Genomic DNA, 21,332 nt, shown 5'->3' with positions numbered 1-21,332 from the left:
TTATTGAGGTTGTTGACTCCATGTTAGACTCGGAGGAGAGGAACATCTGATTGGGGTTCAAGCTTTTGCCCTGCTCTGCCTTCTCGTTGCTTCTCAGTGTGGAAGCCTTTTGAATTATTAATTCATTCATTCTATCTTCAAATTAACAATGTCTAGACGCATCTTCAAATTAACAATGTCTAGACGTCCACCTTTCCAACACTGGCAATGACTTGGAGATAGGATTTATAGGCAGCAACCACCTCTGTTTCTTTGAATGATCGGAGTCACCGTTGCTGCACATTGAATGAGTTCTACCTTGCTGGGTGGATTTCCCCAGCACCTTATCTCAAGCATGTATATTCCAAGTGAAGGAGTAACACATTTGCGTTCCACCAGGAGTCCTGCCACCTGGCCAGGATCCCGGAGATTCAACAACCTATTGGTGCATCACCTGGTATACGCTGCAAGTTGAGCCATATGCCTCCGACCAGGAAGATTGTTGGGGAAGTCAATGTGTCGTTGGAAGACATCTGCAGTCCTTTGCAGAGCTCGCATTGGAACTCTGCTAGCTTGCCTATGTGATTCGCTGTAGCAGGTGTAATTTTCTATACAGCCTGGTCGGACCTGACCTTGTTGCACAAAAGCTTTCACGCATTTGGAAATTCTAGAAAGAACAAGGGGCGGGGGAAAGATGGTACTGTCTTGCATGGTTTCTTCCTCTGTCGCTTATAGTATGCTGGCCTTAGATTTTAAACTCTGTATTCCCTTCTTTGACTTTTACAGATTGTAATGCTACATCTTGTTCAATTATACTTCTGGTACCATCTATTCCAACTAAAGCTTCCTCAACTGTGTTGAATACTTTGTTATGCATTTGGAAAAGTGACAAAGATTATCACATATAGTTTGTAAATTTTCGGGAGCTCTGCCCCACAGAGGGATTCTGGTTTTTTATGTCTCGTGACCTACAATGCGCGCAAGCGCATTGCGGGAACGAAAATTCAAGTGGTGAAAATCATCGTCAAACCAAGGGCTTTCAGCCCCGCGGTTTTCATGCAGTTCACGTGAATCACGTGATTAAACATGCACGCGCATCGGCAGCATTTCTCCTGCAGGCTCGCAAAAGGCTCTCCTCCCTCCCCACATCAGTCATCAATCACCCTCTCACAGGCTTCCCCAGCGCTGCCCCGCCCCCTGCTTCACGGCCAGGCCATCTGTTCCCTGCCTTCTCTTCTCTCTGATCTCCCCTCAGGCGCCCCTCCCAGCACTGCCTTAGTTTCCTTGAACCCCTGGCTCAATTGAGCAGCTCTGCTCATACTGGAGGTTTTGTTTGCGCTGAACATGTTCCTTTATTTTAACGATTCGAGCAATTGAGCTCCGGGGTCATCTTTGCTGCAAGCGCAAAAATCGCTCCAATTGAACATTTAATAATCAAACACAAAAAGTGCTTAGAGATGCGAGTACAGTACTGGATTGAATGTCATTCTGGTTGTCAGGACCTCGATAGGTTTGTGTGCACGTGAATGAAAGGGTCAGACTCCAACAGAAATTTAAATGAGCAGCTCCGCCCATACAGGAGGTTTTGTTTGTCCTGAACTGATCATTGCGCTCCGGGGTCTCCTTTGCTGCAATCAATTATCAAATACAAAAGAGCTTTTGAAAATGAGGCAAACATTAGTACTATATACACGGTGTATTCTGTGCACAATGTTGTATCACCATTTGATCTGCATATTATTTTCAACACACGAACATACTTTGGAAAAATGTTTAAAAACTGAGTACAATAGTTGTACGCTTTTTTGGTTGTCAGTATGCACGTGTCTGTGAACAGCGGGGCCTCAAATGGCGACAGCATACTCCCTTTCACATCTCTAAACTCTTAGACCAGGACGTCAGTGGCAGAAACTGAGCCACACACATCCCCGAAACACACGTGATTTACTCCACATGTTTCGGAAAGGCTAGGAGGGACCACTTGCAATCAGAGAACAGTGTGCGAACACCAGGCCCAATTCAAGTTTCGGCAGAGTCACTGAGTCAGTCATAGCCTTTCATCCTTCAGTTGTCGATAAAGAATACTGTTGAATTTGGTAATAATAATGACATAACAGGGTTTGAACACATTGAACTCACCAGGCTGTAATACCTTATATTGAAACTACTAAAAATGATTTCCTCCGATGATCGAACGAGCCACACACACTTCGGTCTTGACTGCATTATATTTGTGCACTGTACAATAACATGTAGATGGTGCTTACCAAACCAGGCCAAATGTTGAGGTGCTTGCCCACGTGATATGTATGATACTCCATGTGAAGTGTGTGGTGCTTGGAAAGTTGAATTGGAACACCACAGTGTATAGTAAGGTTACCACAGTGAAATACAGACTTTTTTGAAAACACAAGCTTGTTACCGTGACAAGACAGATTAATGTTGCATTATGAGACACGTTTTTGTGAAATGCATGTGAAATATAGAATTCAATAATGTCGCTTTGCCAATTTAAATGCAGATACAGCAGCAATAGTCAATTCCTAAACTTATTGCAGCACTATAAGAATTCACTTTCCAGGCCAAATGACATTCAGTGACACTTTGCGGATCAGCTTTTGTTCAGCAGCGCTATGTGAAAGATGCAATTTTTAATTATTTGTGTAGCTTGATGCATCTTTGAATGTCCCTGTACATCAAACCACTGCCATTTAAAGGACGGCATTCAGGATCACGATCTGTTTGCACGTAACGGGGACCAACACAAACATTTATAAGCAGCACCGCTCGTACAGGATGGTTTGTTTGTGCTGAACAACTTAATTTAGAAAAGTGACATATATCACCCCTAACCGGTACCAATTGCAGCACAAGGTCGAACAGCAGCCTCTCTCCATAGGCTGCTGTTCGACCATTGTGCAGATTGATGGCTGAGACCTCCCGCTACCAGAGAACGCTCGAGACTAATACAGATCGTTCCATCCAGACTGCTTTCTTGACCAGTTTGCAAGAAGCATTAACCCAAGAGGAAAGATCATTTATTCCCTGCATGATACTATAACAGATCGTGGTTCCTTAACGACGCTGAAACCCTCTCAAATCCTGTGAGGTGGGACGAATTAATAGCGAAAACTTTTTCTTAAACTGCCTGTCCCCGCTCCAACAGAGATAAAGACCTGTCCAGACTGTATATATTATATAATACATCGTCTCAACATATGAAGAAAGTCTGTTCCATTTCAAGGGAGTAACAATACTAACATTCCTCCGTCCTGATGATGGTCTTGGAGATTTACCTATAAAGACCGAAACGTCGACTCCCAGCCTTATCTTAAGAAAATTGTCTACATCTTTTTGGATAGGCGTTCCACAGGCTTTACAGTGATTTTGATTTACTGTCCGATCCTCATCCTGTATTCCTGTTTTACATATATTTTTTCTGTATTGTATTTCCCTTTATGAATGAACTTTGATAAAATCTATTTTTTGCCTATACACATGTCCATTGGTTTTTGTCACAACTGTATTGTTTAAATGTCAAGTTCTGTTTTGTTTAGTTAGTCTTAAGTGTATATCCTTCCATTCCATTGTTAAGAATTAAATTCACTCAGGATAATTAATTTACCTGCATACCACTATCAAACAACTAACAGACTCTTATCAACAAACTCCTTTGGAGGCTACACTACCCATCCTTATTATATTCTCTCCATAGGAGGCTTGATAAAACTGTACAAATGCTCATAGTCTCGCATGTAAATAAATCTCGTTTTACTTTTCACAGTGGACTCGGGCTGTCCTGTACTTGATTTCCTTTGCCAGCAAAAACATTTCCCAGCCCGTCTGACTCCTCCTTAGCCCTCAAACCTGCTGTGTGATATTTTATGGCCTGACAAATGGAATGCATGCAGCCTACATAAACAGGTTTGCTCAAAGTAGGCACTTTCCAATGCAAGTAGTAATATTTAAGCCATTTGTCGGGAAATAAACAAAAACAAGCACTGGCGTTGCCAATAGGTCTCACAGTAGGAAAGTTGGAGCTATTGGTTTTGTAAATGACAAAGCCCTTTATGTTTTTAAAATGAAAACAAAAATAAAAGGCATTGTTATTTGCAATTGTAATAGCTCAAACGTTCCTACTGCGAGACCTATTGGCAACGCCAGTGCTTGTATTATGTGTAGCATTGTCATAATACAGTTCTTTCTGCTGCCGGAGAATTATCGGTAGACTGGAGTGTGAAGTATGATATGGTTTTTTTAGCATATGTAGCAGTATTGGGAGTGAGAAATATGGACGCCAAAAAAGGTTATTTAGACAAGGGTTTAAACCAATTTTAGTTGTGAACATCTTTAACCAATGCAGCCAACTTAAATCATAGTTAACAAAACAATAACTGGCAAGTTTTAATCTTGCAAGCAGGGCTTAGGCAAAAGTATTGAGGGAATATGTAGTTCCTCTCCAGACTTAAGCTGCAAGTTGTTAATTTTTGAGTTTCAACAATGATCCGGTTTTGAGAGAGAAAAATACTAATGAGAACTAATAGTAAAAGCAACAAAAAAAAAGCAGTTCCCTATTATCGGCTATACATAATCTGGGACGCATCCTTTAATATGAAGCTGGAATCACTCAGTGCCTCTACAGCGCCGGCGATCAAACAAATGTGTAGTTAACACACATTTGTTTAACACTTAAGTCGTTATAACAACTTGCTCGGGGGGCATAGGTTGAGTGGTGTTGGATTTAAAGTTCAACACCTTTCACACTGTTACGCAGACTAGAGTTGTAATAGTAAATGATATTAATCCAAAGTCCAACGCCCCTCTAAGGCAAGTCGTAACCACTTGCATGGAAAAGGAACACGTCGGAACAACCCGTTCATTCTAATGTCTGCGTTGAAAAGGCAAGCGTGCAAAATGCGTGCATGATTCTGTTGTACACCCCATAATCTACCCTTTAATGGTGTAGTGGATTTGGGGAAAGGATATAACCTTCTGAGAGGTTATGGAGCAGATTAGACCGAAGTTGAAGCTAAAGCCATCCGTCTGAAAGATGGCACTGATGCAGGAGGAAAGGCTTCAGCTGGATTTGAATGGAAGGTCTGAGTGTTGAGTTGCAGACGTGGCAACGGTTGCCACATTGGTAATTTCAAGAATTGTGCTGCTATCAATTAAGTACTGCAACAAGAGTAAGAAAAAGGCACACTATGGGGGGAAACTTGGTATGATTTCTGGTGAAGCCAATTAGGACACCATGGTCCTACATCCAACTGTAATTTTGAGTCACTTCATGATGGTTACCGAGGCTATTTCACATTGTGGTGTTATTGTAATTTTTGTGCCAGGTCCGCTGAGCATCTATCCCATGAAGGCATTCTGCTTTGGGCTTTCATATGTTCTGAATAAAAGTGAAGAGCGTGAGATGTATTTGTTAGCATGTTTAATACATTGCACAACATGGAATCAGGTTTGATAATCAAGAGATAAGGGCAATGTTGCATACCTTTTCGTTTCTGTGAGGCATATGGATGGCAGTTGTCTTCGAATGTTGGCTTGTTCTTCATTAAGGCTAGGTTTAAACAGTTGAAGTGATGTATGGTTTGGCATGTTCTATATGGCGAGCAGCCAGATATTTATCTTTTGTTCTAGACAGGGCATGTCTGACTTCTTGACCCAGTGATGTATGTTGTTGCATGGTTGTTTTGTTTGATGAACATGACCTTGCATTAGGAGGTTATGGGAATCTTCATTAGGAAGCTAAAATCTTTAGATGATTTTATATGGCTATACCTTTTCTTTGTCCCCCTGATAGCAGGCTCCATGTCCTAGGTAAGTCGAGGCACTCTAAAAAGAAGTCGAAGAAGCGATATCGCTCTTCTGACTCGGCTGAGGGTTCGGGTAACACCACCCGCGCGGCTCCACCGGACCCGCAGTCGTTGCGTCCGGTCCCATACCCTTCGGTCCCTGGGCTGCATGCGACACTGGAGGAGGGACCTGATTTCTTCGTGGCCATGAGGTCTCACTTCCTTCCATCAAGGCCTGTCGGCGCACCTTCTGGCCCCGCAGATCCGACGAGGGGCTGTAGCGAGCCGGCAGCTTCGGCCCGGCGTGGTCGTCGACTTCAGTCCCGACGTTGCAGGGCCCCGGGGGATCCAGGCCTGGATCCCGGTCGATGCCAGTTGACCTCACAACTCCTCCGCTGGCGCCGACCCCGATGGTGTCACTCCGGGCACCGTCCTCAGACGACACCATCCCCAGTTTCAGCCCCGGTCTGGCGTCGGACCGGCGCTGTCTCCGATGGGTGAGCAATTCATCTATGACCCGGCTTCGCCTTTCCTGCCTGTTTATTAGGACACGGATGAAGGGGAGGACTGGGAGGGGTCTGAGGACCCTCTGGTACAGCAGTGCCAGTTGAGTCGGGACTGGGCAGATGAGCTAGGGGGTGCCAGTGGCCTTGACACTTCGCCCAACACTGGCTTCATTTCTCCTCCCTCCGTGGCTACGGAGGAGGGTGCTACTTATGGTGTGGTGTTGCACAGGGCAGCCAAGGCCTTGTCTCTTGAGCTCCCTGCTGCGGCCGTGAGGACTAATCACCTCACTGAGGTTCTTCAGCTGCCATTAGACTCTTCAGAGCCTCTGCTGCCGTTCAATGAGGCCCTCACAGAGGTTCTGATTGGCACCTGGTCCAAGCCCTCCACAGTGCCCCCTGTGGATCGGAACATGGCCCAAAGCTACCGCCCGGCTCCGGGCGACCCCTGCTTTCTGTCCGTACACCCCACCCCCGATAGCCTGGTGATCCAGGCCTCTACGTCCCAGACTGCATTCCCGACTGCACCTCCAAATCGGGAATCCAAAAGGTTTGACCAGTTTGGGAAGAAACTGTTCTCCTCACTTAGTCTGGGGTTGCGGTCTATCAACACCGCTTGCCTTTTGGGCCATTACACTCACTCTTTGTGAGACACGGTTGTGGACATGCTGCCCCAGTGTCCGGAGGAGGCCCAGACACGGATCGCACAAGCTCCTGCTGAGGGGCGGGATGCAGCACGTTATTCTATCAGATGTGGACTTGATACCACGGACTCGCTGGGCAGAGCGATTTCCATGACTGTGGCAATCCGTCGCCACTCCTGACTGAGGTCGGCCAATTTTTCGGGGGATGTCCAGTCCACGCTCATGGACATGCCCTTCGATGGGCGTCGCCTTTTCAGCGACAAAGTAGACAGTGCGCTTGAGTGTTTCAAGGACTCCAGGGCTATGGCCAAGTCCTTGGGCCTGTCAGGCCAGCGCCAGCAGCCTTCTGCTTTTCGCCCCTTTCGTGGCCAAGGAAGGGGCGCCCCCACACGTTCATCCAGCCACAGGCCGCAGAACCAACCTCAAAGCGGTCGCGGATGTGGTACCCACCGTGGCGGTAAAGGGTGACAGAGGCCCGGTCAGTCCACATCCACTCCCGCAGCATCTGCCTCAAAGCCTTCCGAGTCCGAGCTTTCAGGCCCATTCGACGCCAGTGGGGGGCATGGTTCGCCATCACCTCCTCCACTGGCGGACCATCACTTCGGACAGGTGGGTGCTACAAATCGTCCAAAGGGGCTACTCCCTCCCCTTCGAGGCGACCCCTCCAGCCATGCCACCGCAGTACCACCGCATGTCGGGGATCACTTGCAGCTTCTGCAGGAGGAAGTTAAGGCCCTCTTGGCCAAGGGGGCCATCTAGCACGTTCCTGGGCCAGAAGTAGGACGTGGTTGCTACTCCCACTACTTTCTGGTTCCCAAGAAGGACAAGGGTGGGCCTACGCTCTATCTTGGACCTCCGGAGCGTCAACGGCTTCCTTCGCAAAGAGAAGTTCAAGATGCTGATTTTAGCTCGGGTCCTGGCTGCCCGAGACCCTGGAGACTGGATGGTAGCGGTGGACTTGCAGGACGCCTATTTCCACATCCCCGTCCTGCCGGCCCACCGGCGCTACCTGCGGTTCACGGTAGGCCACTAGCACTTTCAGTTTACCATGCTCCCCTTCGACCTCACCAGTGCCCCTCGGGTGTTCACGAAAGTTATGGCGGTGGTAGGAGCTCATCTGCGAAGATCAGGGGTTCCAGTCTTCCCCCTATCTAGACGACTGGTTGTTGAATGCGGGCTTGCCCCAGACAGGCGTCTCTCACCTCCAGACTACGGCCGATCTCCTGCACTCGCTGGGGTTTTTCATCAATGTTCCAAAGTCACACCTGTGCCCCTCTCAGAAGCTCCTCTTCATCGGAGGGTTCTGGACTCAGCGCAGTTTTGGGTTTATTCTCCCGAGCAGCGGGTTCAGGATATTCGGGCTCCGATTCCAATCTTTCGGCCTTTATCCAGAGTCTCGGTCAGGATGACTCTGCGGCTCCTTTGGCTGATGGCATCCTGCATCCTGCTGGTACATCGCGCCAGGTGGCGGATGCGGGTTCCGCAGTGAGACCTGAAGTTCCAGTGGGCACAGCATCAGGGCAACCTGTCCGACCACGTCCTGATCTCGGAGGGCACTGCAAGACAGTTGTAAGTGGTGGCTCACAGACCGCGATTGGGTCAACGGCAGATCCCTCTCTCTAACCCAACCGGAGCACAGAGTGGTGACGGATGCGTCCCTCCTGGGATCGGGGGGGGCCACATGGGAGAGGCGGATAATAGAGGCCTCTGGTCTGGTATTACGGAGTACCGGCTCCATATCAACCTTCTGGAGCTGCTGGCAATCCGACTTGCACTGAAGGCATTCCTTCCCTCTGTTCAGGGAAGTGTAGTGCAGGTGTTCAAGGACAATTCTACTGCCATGTGGTACTGCAACAAACAGGTCGGGTGGGATCGTGGACCCTTTGTCAGGAGGCTCTGCGCCTTTGGACATGGCTGGAACACCAGGGCATCACCCTTGTGGTTCAACACCTGTCAGGCTTCCTGAACGCCAGGGCGGACAAACTCAGCCGCCGGTGCCTGATGGATCACGAATGGCGTCTGAACTCGGACGTGGCGCAAGGTCTCTTTCAGCACTGGGGAGAGCCTTGGTTACATCTATTCGCCACCGAAGAGAACGCGCAATGTCATCAGTTCTGCGCGTTGGAATTTCCAAGGCGGCACTCGCTCGGAGATTCTTTTCGTCGCGAGTGGAGTTGCGGTCTGTTGTACACCTTTCGGCCTATACCACTTCTGCCCAGAGTGCTGAAGATCAGGCGCGATATGGCCCAAGTCATCCTTGTGGCTCCGGACTGGGCACAAAGATACTGGTATCCCGAGCTACTCAGTATGTCAGTCTACCCCCCCCAAATTCGTCTGCCTCTTCAGGAGGACCTTCTGCCGCAGCAACAGGGGACAGTCCTCCACCCGAACCTGTCCAGTCTCCACCTACTTGCATGGAGATTGAGCGGCGACAGTTGAGGCCATTTGACTTGCCTCCTGAAGTCTGTGATGTGATTCTGGCAGCCAGGTGTCTCTCCACAAAAATAGTATACGCCTGCAGGTGGAACAGATTTGTGGCATAGTGCACAGCAAAGGCTGTGGATCCACTTTCTGCCCCTCTTTCAGAGGTTCTCCTCTTCCTTTCTCTTGCCCAGCAGGGTTCTGCTCTGGGCACTATCAAAGGCTATCTCTCGGCCATTTCAGCCTTCTTAATGCTTCCTCATCAGCCTTCTCTTTTCAAGTCCCCCGTTGTAAATAGATTCTTGAAAGGCATCAAACACATGTTCCCTCCTGTTCCTTTCGTGATGCCTCAGTGGGACTTGAATTTGGTACTTACTAATCTGATGTATGCTCCCTTTGAGCCACTTCATAATTGTCCTCTTCGTCTTCTGACGCTTTCCTGGTTGCCATCACCTCTGCCAGAAGAGTGAGGGAGCTCCAGGTTCTATCTTCTAAGCCTCCTTTCCTCTCTGTCCATCCGGACAAAGTTGTTCTGAGGACGCGTCCTTCTTTCCTGCCCAAGGTGGTTACTGCTTTTCACATTGGGCAGTCCATCACCTTGCCCACCTTCTTTCCGCCTCTGCATCCCTCGAAAGAGGAAGAGGCTCCACCGTCTGGACCCAAAACGTGTGCTTTCTTTTTATCTAGACCGCACACACCAGTTCCGGGTGGACGACCAGCTCTTTGTTGGTTACGTGGGCGCTAAGAAGGGACGGGCGGTGCACAAGCGGACCATCTCTCGGTGGGTCGTTTTGTGCATTAAGGTCTGTTATTCTTTGGCGAAAAAGGAGCCTCCTGTGGGGCTGCGCGCCCATTCCACTCAGGCCACGGCGGCTACTACTGCCCTGGGTCGTGGAGTCCCCTTGCAGGACATCGGTCAGGCAGCTACATGGGCCTCGCTGCACACATTCGCTAAGCACTACTGCCTGGACAGCCAAGTCCGGAGGGATGGCTTCTTTGGCCGTTCCGTTCTCCAGGACTTCCTGGTATGATCTTGGTTCGCAGACCCACCACCGGGGTTGGTATTGCTAGGATATCTATTCTAAGGTAAGGCATCTAACACTAACCTGTTTCTTTCAGATGCACAAGTTACTCACCTTCGGTAACGATAGATCTGTAAGAAACAGTAGTTAGTGTTGGATTCCTTACCGCCCCACCCCTTAAATCCTCCCAGGTCTGAGAACCGATATCTAGGTTTAAGGTATCTCCCTTTGAGGGCCCTAGTTTCATGGCACCAGTGTCGGTTTCTTGCATGGTTCTGCGTTCCTGGCGCAGAAAGCCAAGTACAGAACTGACGACAGCGCGCGATGGCGGCATCTAAGTACTCCGTCATCCCGGCGATCACGACGACGGACGTGGAGCCGCAGACGATGCCTACTGACACGCAGGGGTACTGCTGACGAAAACTTTCCAGATTCAGTCTGACGCCTGGGGATATTCTAAGATAAGGAATCTAACACCAACTACTGTTTCTTAGTGCATTTGACTGAATGTTCTAACATTTGACTGAATGTTCTAACCTCTGTTGTCAAGAAGCCTTAGAGGTCTCTTTATTTATTAATTTTTGCTCAAATCTATAGAGTATGATATAGAAAAATTAACAAATATCAGACTCAGTAGTGGGAAGAAGGGTAGGAAGGGGCAATAAAAAACCAAAGTTGGGTTGATTTGACCGGTCCTATTTGGTTCCAGGTGAAGGGGGCCCTATGCTCCCAGACTCTTTCTGGGAACTCCGCATGGCCTCACTCAGATCTATGGAAGATAGCCTCTTCTGAAATAACTGCAAATGGAGCATGAGTTGTGAGAGTGGCTAAGGTACCTGGAGAACCAGTCCTCTCATGGGACCCTCTCCTCAAACTCATTTTAGGACAATGTTGTCTTGGGAGTCAAATGGCTTGAATTTTTTTTTTTTTACCTCTGAATGGTAACTTGGTATTAAATGAGTGTGTTTGTTCCGGACACCTCTCCACCTTTCTCAAATACACTTGCCCTTTCCATATGCCGTTGACAAACTTTTTTTCACTTCCCACCCACTTTGTGTTGTCCTATATTAAGTCACGGCTGCTGAGCTAGATAAATGGAGGCGCCATGTGTCATCTCAACCCACCCTTATGATTGACTTCGTTATCTTTTTTGGGAACTTCTGCGTTATAATGAATTTCCTTTGCAAGATTTGTTTTTTAACTTTGGTCAAAAACCAGGGTATACTCGTCCACTACAATTTAAATGCCAATATCCATATGAATTAATATTGTCCTACACGCGCACATCTAAACACACATCCTACTTTTAAAACACATCTAATGCCATTCTGTTCTTCTGCTCATTTTTGTGATCTGTGATGTCTGTATTATTGCAATTTACACATAAATATTTTGTTTTAACACATTTTTTTCCCCTGCCATAAGCAGGGAGGGTAGCTGAAGGTTTTTTTTTATATACTTAATGATTTATTCTTTTAACTGAATCCTTTCGCACTGTCCCTTGTGGCCTGTTCTTTCAATCAAACTACAAAGGGAAGAAAAAAACAAATGTTCAATTACAAATTTCAAGTTGGAAATTCTTGTTTCATCCGAAATGAGAGAGAATCCGACTGGACCCCGGACGAGTGACGTATAGAGAAGGGGTGATAGATTGTTCTGCCATTGCTGCATACAAGTAATACAACCGTTTTTAGGGGCTGCACAAAAATCCCAAACATCTTTATCTTGCCTCACTTTGATGTGGAAAGACTCATGAGGTAGCCTTTGGAAGAGCAGATTACAGCTTCCTCTGTAGTTAATTTACGGCTCGCAGTTATCCATCAGAGTAATACGTCATCCTTGTTTAGCCTAGTTATGGGATTGGTTGGGCTGGATATGATGGGCCTAAAATGTAGCTATTCCCAGGTTTTGGGGCCTTCTGGCTCTGAAGTAATTTCACCTTTAAACCTTTTGAATAGAAAGAAAATTAGAGCGGAGTTAACAAACTGGACTGCGCTTTTGAGGTCCAGTAAGTGAAGACAAGACATGAGTTTTTGTGACTTGAAATGAAACCGCTTGATTCTCTGAATTCCCCTTTTTAGGCCCGCGTAGAGCGCATGGAGCAGTTCCAGAAGGAGAAGGAAGAACTTGAAAAGAGCTGGGCAGAATGTAAGAAGAAGCTTGCAGACTGCCAAAAGAAGATCAATGAGCTGGAGCTGCAAGGAACAGACAATGCAAAGAGCGAACTCCAGAAGCTGCAGCCCGAGCTGCAGCAGCTGAAGAAGGATGAAAGAAACTGGGAGAAAAAGGCCACTGAGCTACGGAAAAAGGAGAAGACCATGCCCTGGAACGTGGACACACTGAGCAAGGATGGCTTCAGCAAAGTACGTATGCCACATGATGATCTTTGTGAATCCTTCTGGGGCAGCTCAAAGCTCCCTGCTTTTCAGAGGAGCTTCTATTTAACTCTCTGCATTGTCTGATCAAGCATACTGTAAAGTCATTGTTCGCCCTCTGTGTAGTTTTATTTTTCTTTAACGAGCATTGGCGATCGCAATAAGTCTGGCTTTAAAGAAACGTTGTATGGTAAGTTGAAGCGTTACTAATAGATAGCATGGGAATGGACATGTATTCGTGTGGAAGCAAAGACCCATAGAATAATACTGGTGTAAGTTAAAAGGTCTGGTGGCAGTTGCACTGTCAACCCAACCTAAAAATCCATGTAGGTTAACGACTGCCATCCTCCCATCTTTAGCTGCTGCCAGAAAAAAACACCTACATTATCTAGTTGTCTAAGACACAGTACAATGTCTTGGGTATGCCCTTGAAAGTTCAAACTCGGGCAGCTGGATAAATAAACAAAATTACCACATCTGTGTGGAGGGCGATCACTTTTTATTTTGTGGAAGAACACAACTTCTGCATAATCGAAACATGTACTCCTGGCTTCCAATAGGTGGGGGGAGCTATAACCCCACTCCTAGTGATTCTCACATAATTCTCTAGACACTGCTGTTCAGCCGACCATAAAAAGCATACCTTCGTTATCTCTCCATATCAATTGGCAGTTAATTGGGAGTATGACTGCAAAGACAGAGGTTGTTTCTAGGGTTGCACAACATAATCCCCCAGTAACCCTTTCGGTTTGTCATCCTAGCACCAGTTTTCATCCTTTTGGAGCAAAGAGCCATTATAAACTGTCAATTATGCACTGTACAAAGACTCTGATACAGTTATAGGTTTCGTAATCCAATTTTTCTCTTGTAGTAATTTGTGAACTTCTTTATGTAGCTTCAACTAACTGAAGTGTCTTGGTTTGAGTGTTATCTTTGCTGCAAATCTTTCTCCAGTTACGTTTTCCAAGGTTGCTCATTTGCTTGCCCCTCTTGCTGGGGAAATAAAGGTAACTGGAAAGGGCAGCGGTGACTCAAGCCCTTAATTGCGTTAGCCTGACAATTGTTTAGTCCACATTTTTATGTAGATGCCCTTTTCTCAAAATTAGAGCGTAATTAACAAGAAGCCAGAAGTTCATGAGGAGACGGAAGAAGAAAAAGAACAAAAACACAAGACCTTTGTGGATAAGTATCAGAAGCAGCTAAAACATTTCGGTGAGTTGGACTGTTGTTGTTTTGGGTTTTGTTTTTAAACTTTTCTTTCTGGGATCATGATTCTTGCGCACTTCACATTTTGTTATATCTGTGGTTTGTAACAAGACCTGAAGTGACATGTCTGTTCCTGTTCTTGACTACAATATTCTCTTGATAGATGCCGAAAGATCAGCAGAATTAGAGAAAGTGTTTTCTTTCCTCCCACATACCAGCTTTAACACCACAAAATACTTCATTGAAGTACCACAATCCCAGTGGGCTTTGTGGGTTTTTTATACAACAGTCTGCTGTAAATGGGAGATCTAGGCTTATTCATTTCAACTGCAAAGTGGCAAAACGTATCCAATTACATTGGGCTGTAAAATGAAAATATGTTGCATCCCCAGTAACGTGAAGTAATCTGAATAACCCCCTTTCAATTACAATCTTTTCTCATGGGGTCCTCAAACCATTCTTGTTTCAGCATGACAAAAATATGCAGCTTAAGCAGTAGACTGACCCATTCCTCCTCATCTTGTTCTTTCTTATAAACTGTGATCAGTTTAAGTTACCTTACATTTGCACTAAACACACTTTTGCGAAATATATTTGTATTTGTTTTTATGTTTTATTCATTTTCTATGGCATGGGCCTTATCTCCGGGAATGTTGGGGTGTCTTAGAAAGATTGTAGGAAAAAAGTTTAAAAAGAAATAATCAGTGTAAAAACCTTGTTCGGAAGGCATAGTACAAAAAGCTGGGGCATTTTCACTAAAGGAGAAAATTATTGACTGAGTTGAAGTGTAAGAGAGCAGGATGTGGAAGGAGAGTGCAGTCTAATTAACACAGGGTAGTCCCAAGAAGAGGAGTGACCTACAACAAGGATGACGCCATGTGGAACAGTCTTCATTATTAATCTGTGTATAAAGTTTAGTCCGTTGTTCAGACCCATGATTTATAAATTGATGCAACAATAAATTTCTTTTTAGGCGGGTTTTGAAAAATGTGAAAGTTGGGCCCTGTCTTATCTCTATAGCTGTAGTCCATTTTTGACGGCGAGGCCTGAGTGGGCTGCTTCTCTTTCAGAGAGGCATATCCCCCATCCCCCCACCGAGATGGCATGCCATTAAGGGTATATGTTGAGGTTCCAAGCTTTAAAGATGACGCACGCAGGGGAAGTGCATCTCACTTTTTAGAGTGTGCCATTTGAGTTTGACTTGTAGGGGCTTAGCATATTGAAATTTCTTCATGGTCTTGATCGTCCCGTCAGTTGTGTGAAATGTTTTTACGGGTACTTTGCAAATAGCGAGGGAGTCGTTGAGTAAGGTTATCCCATAGTTATGCAAGACTTAATAAGAGCTTGAATGTTTTGTTTAAGATCGTCACGAGTGTTGAATTTCCTTATTGATTTAACTGATCTTGTTTTCCACTGGAAGGCTTAGAGATTTAGACTGCTATTTCGTAAAGGATAGACCAGTGTTCTGTATGTTAGTCTACCATATGTTTGCGCTGTTGTTCTTAGATTCTAACTACTAATAATTCATCTTTTCTTTAGGTTCAGATCAGGCGTTTCATTTTTGATGGGTAGTTTTTGACTTAATCATTGCCAAAATCCTTATTGATATTTGTTTATCCATACCTCATTGGAAATATGTTTTTAAATTTTTTTATAGCTCTTCATACCCCTGACGGGTTTGTATAGTAATCAGGCGTGCAGTTGGTTCCAGTACTGCTTTTGAGGTTACATGGTTTATAGATAGTTTTTTCGATCCTTTTGCCTAAGAGAAGATCATGGCAGATTGGGCAATATTTATAGACCTTCTGGTCTCTACCTTTTGTATAATATTCCAATGAGTGTTTGATGATGGTCGTGGTTCAATTTGACGCTGAGCAGTTAATGAGGAAGCCTTGACCGTCCACTGGCGATCTTGGTATGCCACATGCTTTTGAAAATTTGGCAAACTCATCTGCAGATAGAGGTTCAAAGAAGAGAAGCCTCTGCTTTTGTTTTATTTGGTTGAGAGGTCAATATAAGGTTTAAATGAAGTTGTAAGACCGCCTTGGTTTTTTCAACGATATTATTCCAGATTTTCTAGGTCTGGATGAAGTGGTGACACCTGAAAGTAGCAGTTCTAGTGAGTGATTTTGGAGGTTGAACATTCTGGATTCAGCTGTTGTCTTGTGAAGTTTCTTGGGGGTTCAAGTAGCTTTTGCGATGCACCATGAATTTTGTAGTCTTTTACAACCATCTGAAATGAGCTTCATAAATCCCCAAGTGGTGTTTAATTGTTATTTGGTTTGTTTGCCAAATGCAGTTTCCTTTTCTAAGATAGTTTGGTTTGGTGAGTGGAGTGTGGGAGATGGGGGAAGTAGTTTTTCTGAGCTCTTACATTGCTTCACGGATTGAGAAAGGTGACTTAGCTGGAGGAGAAAAAATGAAACAGCTAAACTATCTTATAACCTGATTGGTCCAGGTAACGTGATAAGAAGAAGTTATTGTGTCAGAGTATGCCCAGAGGTGTGGGTCCAAGAATTAGTGATTCCGGGTTGAATAACATAATTGATTGTGGACCATTGAGTTAGGCTAGCCAAGCCTTGAAATCTCCTTAAGTAGACGATTCTTTCTTTTGTTAGATGATTTTGAAGGCAAAATGAAGGAAAAGGGTGGGATTATAAGATGGAGGTCTACATATGGTTAGAAATGGCAATATGAGTGAAGGGATAGAAGAGTACTTGACAAGCAAACTTCTGCATTCTGGGACACCATGTGATGTCTCCTACAGTCTTATCGTTTGAAGGCAAGTAGACTAAAAGGTAATAGAAGCAAAGGAAATGTTATGAGTTTGGAATGTAAGTGAAGATAAGTGAAGAAGTAAAATGAGGCAGGGGTTTACTCTTAGAGGCCAAGAGTTTTTGAGCAAATCTAGTGATTCCACGTATAGATTATAGGATACGGATCCTTGTGGGACGCTAAGTGCCCGATTATGATCTTGGCGGATGGGATACTCTGTCACAGACGTGACAGATATCCTGTCCACCGTATTACAAGTTTCATGGGAGATAATGGAATTGTAATTTGGTTGACGGGATATCTGTCACGTTTGTGACAAATTAATCCTGTCTACCAAGATCTTCCTCAGGCCCCAAGTGTGGCTGTTATTTTACATTTACATTTTGGTAGCATCTGTATAGATTTGAACCATTTCAGTACAGTTCTCTCTACCAGAATTTATAGATAGGGTGTTGAGGAGAAGATCAGTATCCTCTCTGAACAGCCGCTGAAACGTCCAATATCCTTAACTGATTCACCCAATTCATGATCTGAAAGATGTCCTCTGTGATGTTGCGCAGTCTGTGCTATGCCCTGATCAGAATTGTGACTAAAAACTAGTCATAAGTTCACCAACATTGTGAATAACATTTTTAGCACTCAGAAGTCAATACTTCAAAAGATAGGTTGTAAAATGCTGCTGCTTAACTTTGCTACACCGATAAACATGTCAGTTTCTCAGACTGCTCAGCAGGCAAGCATCGGCAAAGGCAATAGACTTTGTCTTTTGGACCTATGAGCTTTGCCCATGGTCTTTAATGATGCTGTGCAGCATGGCAAAAAAACATTTTAAAAAAGTCTATGGTAGAGGCAGTTTTTCTCTTTTACCTTATGGATCTTAGCTGGCTCAATAAGTAAAACTTAAAACAAAATCCATTAACGCTTTTTTTTCTTTTCATAATTCGGCCTGGAAGCAATGCAATGAGGCAGAAGTAACAAAGCTCTGTTCGAGGGAAAAGTGGTAGCAAAAAGGGTGCATGGGTGGAGAGCACAGTGTGGCTCAGGGGAGATAAGCAGATAGGCGGGAAAGCAACATGGTTGGTGCAGAAACACCTGACTGAGCGAAAACATGGAGCACCGAGTGAGTAAGAGAAACGCACTAAGGATACAGCTATAAACACATGCATTAGCAGTACCTTAAAAGTCAAGGCAAGCAATTTATTAAGCAGCAGGCAAATGAGACTAAAGTCTACCAGTGGGTAAGCTGACGCAGCGACACAGAGGGAGGAAGGGTTACTGAGAAAGATGGTGGTGGGGGAGAAAAGGAGAAGTAAGAGAACAATGGGAACCACAGAGTGTGGGGGATGAGGAGGCACACGAATAAACAGTAAACTTGGAAACAGTCATGTTGGTTGGGAAAGCACTTGGACTCAAAGGTGGGTGGGCTGTGATGGGGAAGTGCATTGAGGGGGTGATGAAGCAAGAATGGCGAGTGGACACAAGTAGTGGGTCTTTGCTCCAGAGGAGGGACAAACACCAGAAGAGGAAGGAAAGCCCACAAAAGTTAAGTAAGCAAATGAGGGTTAATAAAACCAGCCAGTGGTGAACAGTGGTGGGCATGAAGCCCACTGTAAACTAACAGTGCCTTGTGACAGACAGCCAGCATCCTTTTTGGCCACTTTAGGTTTATGGAGAAGGTTGTGTCGGCCCAGGTAATGTTATAGTTGCTTCCACCCGACCAACGGTGAGGGCTTCGAAGCGTGCACCCTGATGTACAATACTGGTTACCGTTCTAGTTGGTTGCACCGCGCTCTACTCACAATGGTTGCACAGCCACGGGCCCCTCAATCTATAACCACCTATACAGAAAGGAGCGTTTATTCATAATGTTCACAAGCTAATTGCGTCAATGTTGTATCCTTCAAAAAAAGTCCATAGGCAGTCTTTAATGAACAACCAATTTGTGTTTTATTTCACCACTTTTCCAATAATTGCATCTAGAAACCATTACAATGGACAATACAGACAACGCGTTTCTGCCACATTGGACATCGTCAGGGCTCTAATTTTCATTCTCTTAGAAGACTCTGTGATACCTGTTAAGGCTTTATCCATTCATCCCCTTATTGAGGGTTTATCTGAGATTCGGTGCGTTCACGTCCAACGCAGCATCCTGTCTGGTCAGTGCAATAATTCCTGCCGTCTCTAGGTTGCGTTGGACGTGAACACACCAGTTGGCTGGATTGTCCATTGTAATGGTTTCTAGATGCAATAATTGGAAGATTGTTGAAATAAAACACAAATTGGTAGTTCATTAAAGACTGCCTATGGACTTTTCTTGAAGGATATGAACATTGAAGCGCAATTAGCGTGTGAACATTATGAATAAGCACTCCTTTCTGTATAGGTGGTAATATTATAGTTGTTGGTACTTGACTGGCGGCTGATTCTGTGCAGCTTGTAATAAAGAGATACAAAATGTTTTAAATTGTGAGATATACTGACTTGAGTCAGGCATGATATGACTCAAACCTGTGATTTGTAGTGTACACGTGCTGTTGGAGCATGTAGTCCATCTGCCTGTTCTCGTATTATCATCTTTTATTTTTCTTTTTTTATATTTTGCATGCGACCTATTTTTTTCCAAATTAAAGGTTCCTATTGCATATTTTCAGGAAAACACAGGCAGTTTTTTGTTTTTGCTCAATTGCTAAAATGAGTTTGTGAAAATGTAGAGAGGTCTGACTGAGGTATCTGGTAGGGTGGTGGCAGTACTCACCCCCCCCCCCCGCCCCCTTAAATAAAATTTATAAGCCAAGAAAAAAAACTTGCGTATTTGCTTCATTTCTCCTCCTTTCACAAACCTATGATTTGACACCAACCTGTTGTGCAGGAATGCTACGCCGCTGGGAGGACAGCCAGAAGTATCTCTCTGATAACCCCCATCTCGTGTGTGAAGAGACGGCAAACTACCTGGTTATCTGGTGCATTGATCTGGAAGTGGAGGAGGTAAGGTCAGCCAAACTGGTGTGACAAGTGTTTGTTGGGAAATGCTGGTAAACAGTCACTAGGATACTGCGTTCTTGGACTTGTTTATTTCTTAACCTCACCAAACGTTGAGGTGTGGTATAAATTACTTTGACAAACCTATGTTTTGCACTTGTATATTCTGAGTAGGTAAACGTCTGTATCATAACCGGAGGTGTGTTCAGGATAGACTTTCCTGCAACACTGGCAGCCTAAAGGAAGAGCATGTTCTTCTGCCAGTAGTTTTTTTTTTTCTGAGGCTTGAATTTGTCTGCTTCCCTGCACCCCTTTTACAATTTTGTGCCCTCTTTGCCGTTTCTAGAAGCACGCACTAATGGAACAAGTGGCCCACCAGACCATCGTTATGCAGTTCATTCTGGAACTGGCGAAGAGCCTGAAGGTGGACCCACGAGCCTGCTTCCGTCAGTTCTTCACTAAGATAAAGGTAGGTGTCAGAAGGGGGCTTCAGCAGCTTCCTCATCACCTTCACATTGTCCTCTATTTCGTAACATTTCTGATGATATTCATGCAATGTTTTTGCATTGCTTCTGGTTCATAGATTATTTGTTTAGAATTTTTTTTTTTTTTTTTTTTTTTTTACTACCCTTGCCTTTCATTGATTGTTTTTCACCAAGAATCTCCCACTGGTTCCTCCTTCCTTCACTCTTCCTTGGTCTGCCTTGCTCCATATCACGTAACCTGAGTTGCTGTTAATAGAGGCGCCTGGCATCCCCCTCATTTTCCATTTCTGGTTCTGTCTTTGCTCATCTCTCTCACCTTCTTGGTATGGCACAATTATGGCCTAATTAGCGCAGATTACTTGATCGATAATTTGCCAACTAATTTCTCATGTATTTAACACAACTGCTTTTGGTTAGATAAACTTGGTTGCCATTAGGAGAAACACCAAGCCAGCTATACCCCCCCAGAATGTTCTCTGGGGGGGGTATCTGCAGGTGAGGAATGGGTATTCATGTTAGATGCAAGGACAAAGGGATTATTTACACTCCCACCTAACTTGGGCTTTGCTGCTCTGCATTTGGGAACATGGCTGACAAGAGACAGTTGCCCCCAAAAAGGTCTAACCCAGTAAAATCCAGAAAGAACAATGTGTTACCATTTTTTGAAGCTCTTCCATTACTTTGGGAATCTAAGATTGGTGGCTCTTGAGGAGCCTAGTCCCGGACTATATGGTTTGACTGGCACCGACAACTTGAATGACTTGTATGTGCCGGTTAGGAAATCTCTTGTGCCCAGGATACTGAGCTTCTGAACCAGTTTTTTTTTCCCTTTAAACTTTAATATTCAGATTTACTGCTGAAAGGTTTACAGACTCTCCCACTTTAGTTTCTGATTTACCGCAGAAAGAAATTTGCTAATGAACCTACAATGCATGCAACACGAAAGCCTGAGCTTTGACGTGTGTTCTCCACAACCATGAACTTTGAACCTTTGTCACATCTTCTCTTTTTATGCTTCTATTTGGATATGGAGTTGGGGAATGCTCAATGACGTTACCAATATGGACTGGATCACTAAGCTGAAAGATGATTTATTGCTGATTAATTATGACTGGTCTGAAGAATAGCCAGGATCTGAA

General features: G+C 44.9%; 1 protein-coding gene across 1 annotated transcript in view; it reads left to right on the top strand.

The window, feature by feature from the left end:
- The window catches only part of CDC37 (cell division cycle 37, HSP90 cochaperone), a 116,664-nt gene that overhangs the window by 46,395 nt on the left and 48,937 nt on the right, over positions 1–21,332 (top strand). The window contains exons 2-5 of the mRNA XM_086959059.1: positions 12,452–12,733; positions 13,852–13,957; positions 19,599–19,714; positions 20,055–20,177. Coding sequence (XP_086815185.1) covers positions 12,452–12,733; positions 13,852–13,957; positions 19,599–19,714; positions 20,055–20,177 — 627 coding nt within the window. The remainder of the gene's footprint in view (positions 1–12,451; positions 12,734–13,851; positions 13,958–19,598; positions 19,715–20,054; positions 20,178–21,332) is intronic.

Source organism: Lissotriton vulgaris, chromosome 1_1 (genome assembly GCF_964263255.1).
Source record: "Lissotriton vulgaris chromosome 1_1, aLisVul1.2, whole genome shotgun sequence".
In the NCBI taxonomy this organism is placed as follows: Eukaryota; Metazoa; Chordata; class Amphibia; order Caudata; family Salamandridae; genus Lissotriton; species Lissotriton vulgaris.
This window is presented reverse-complemented; position numbering and strand designations above follow the sequence as displayed.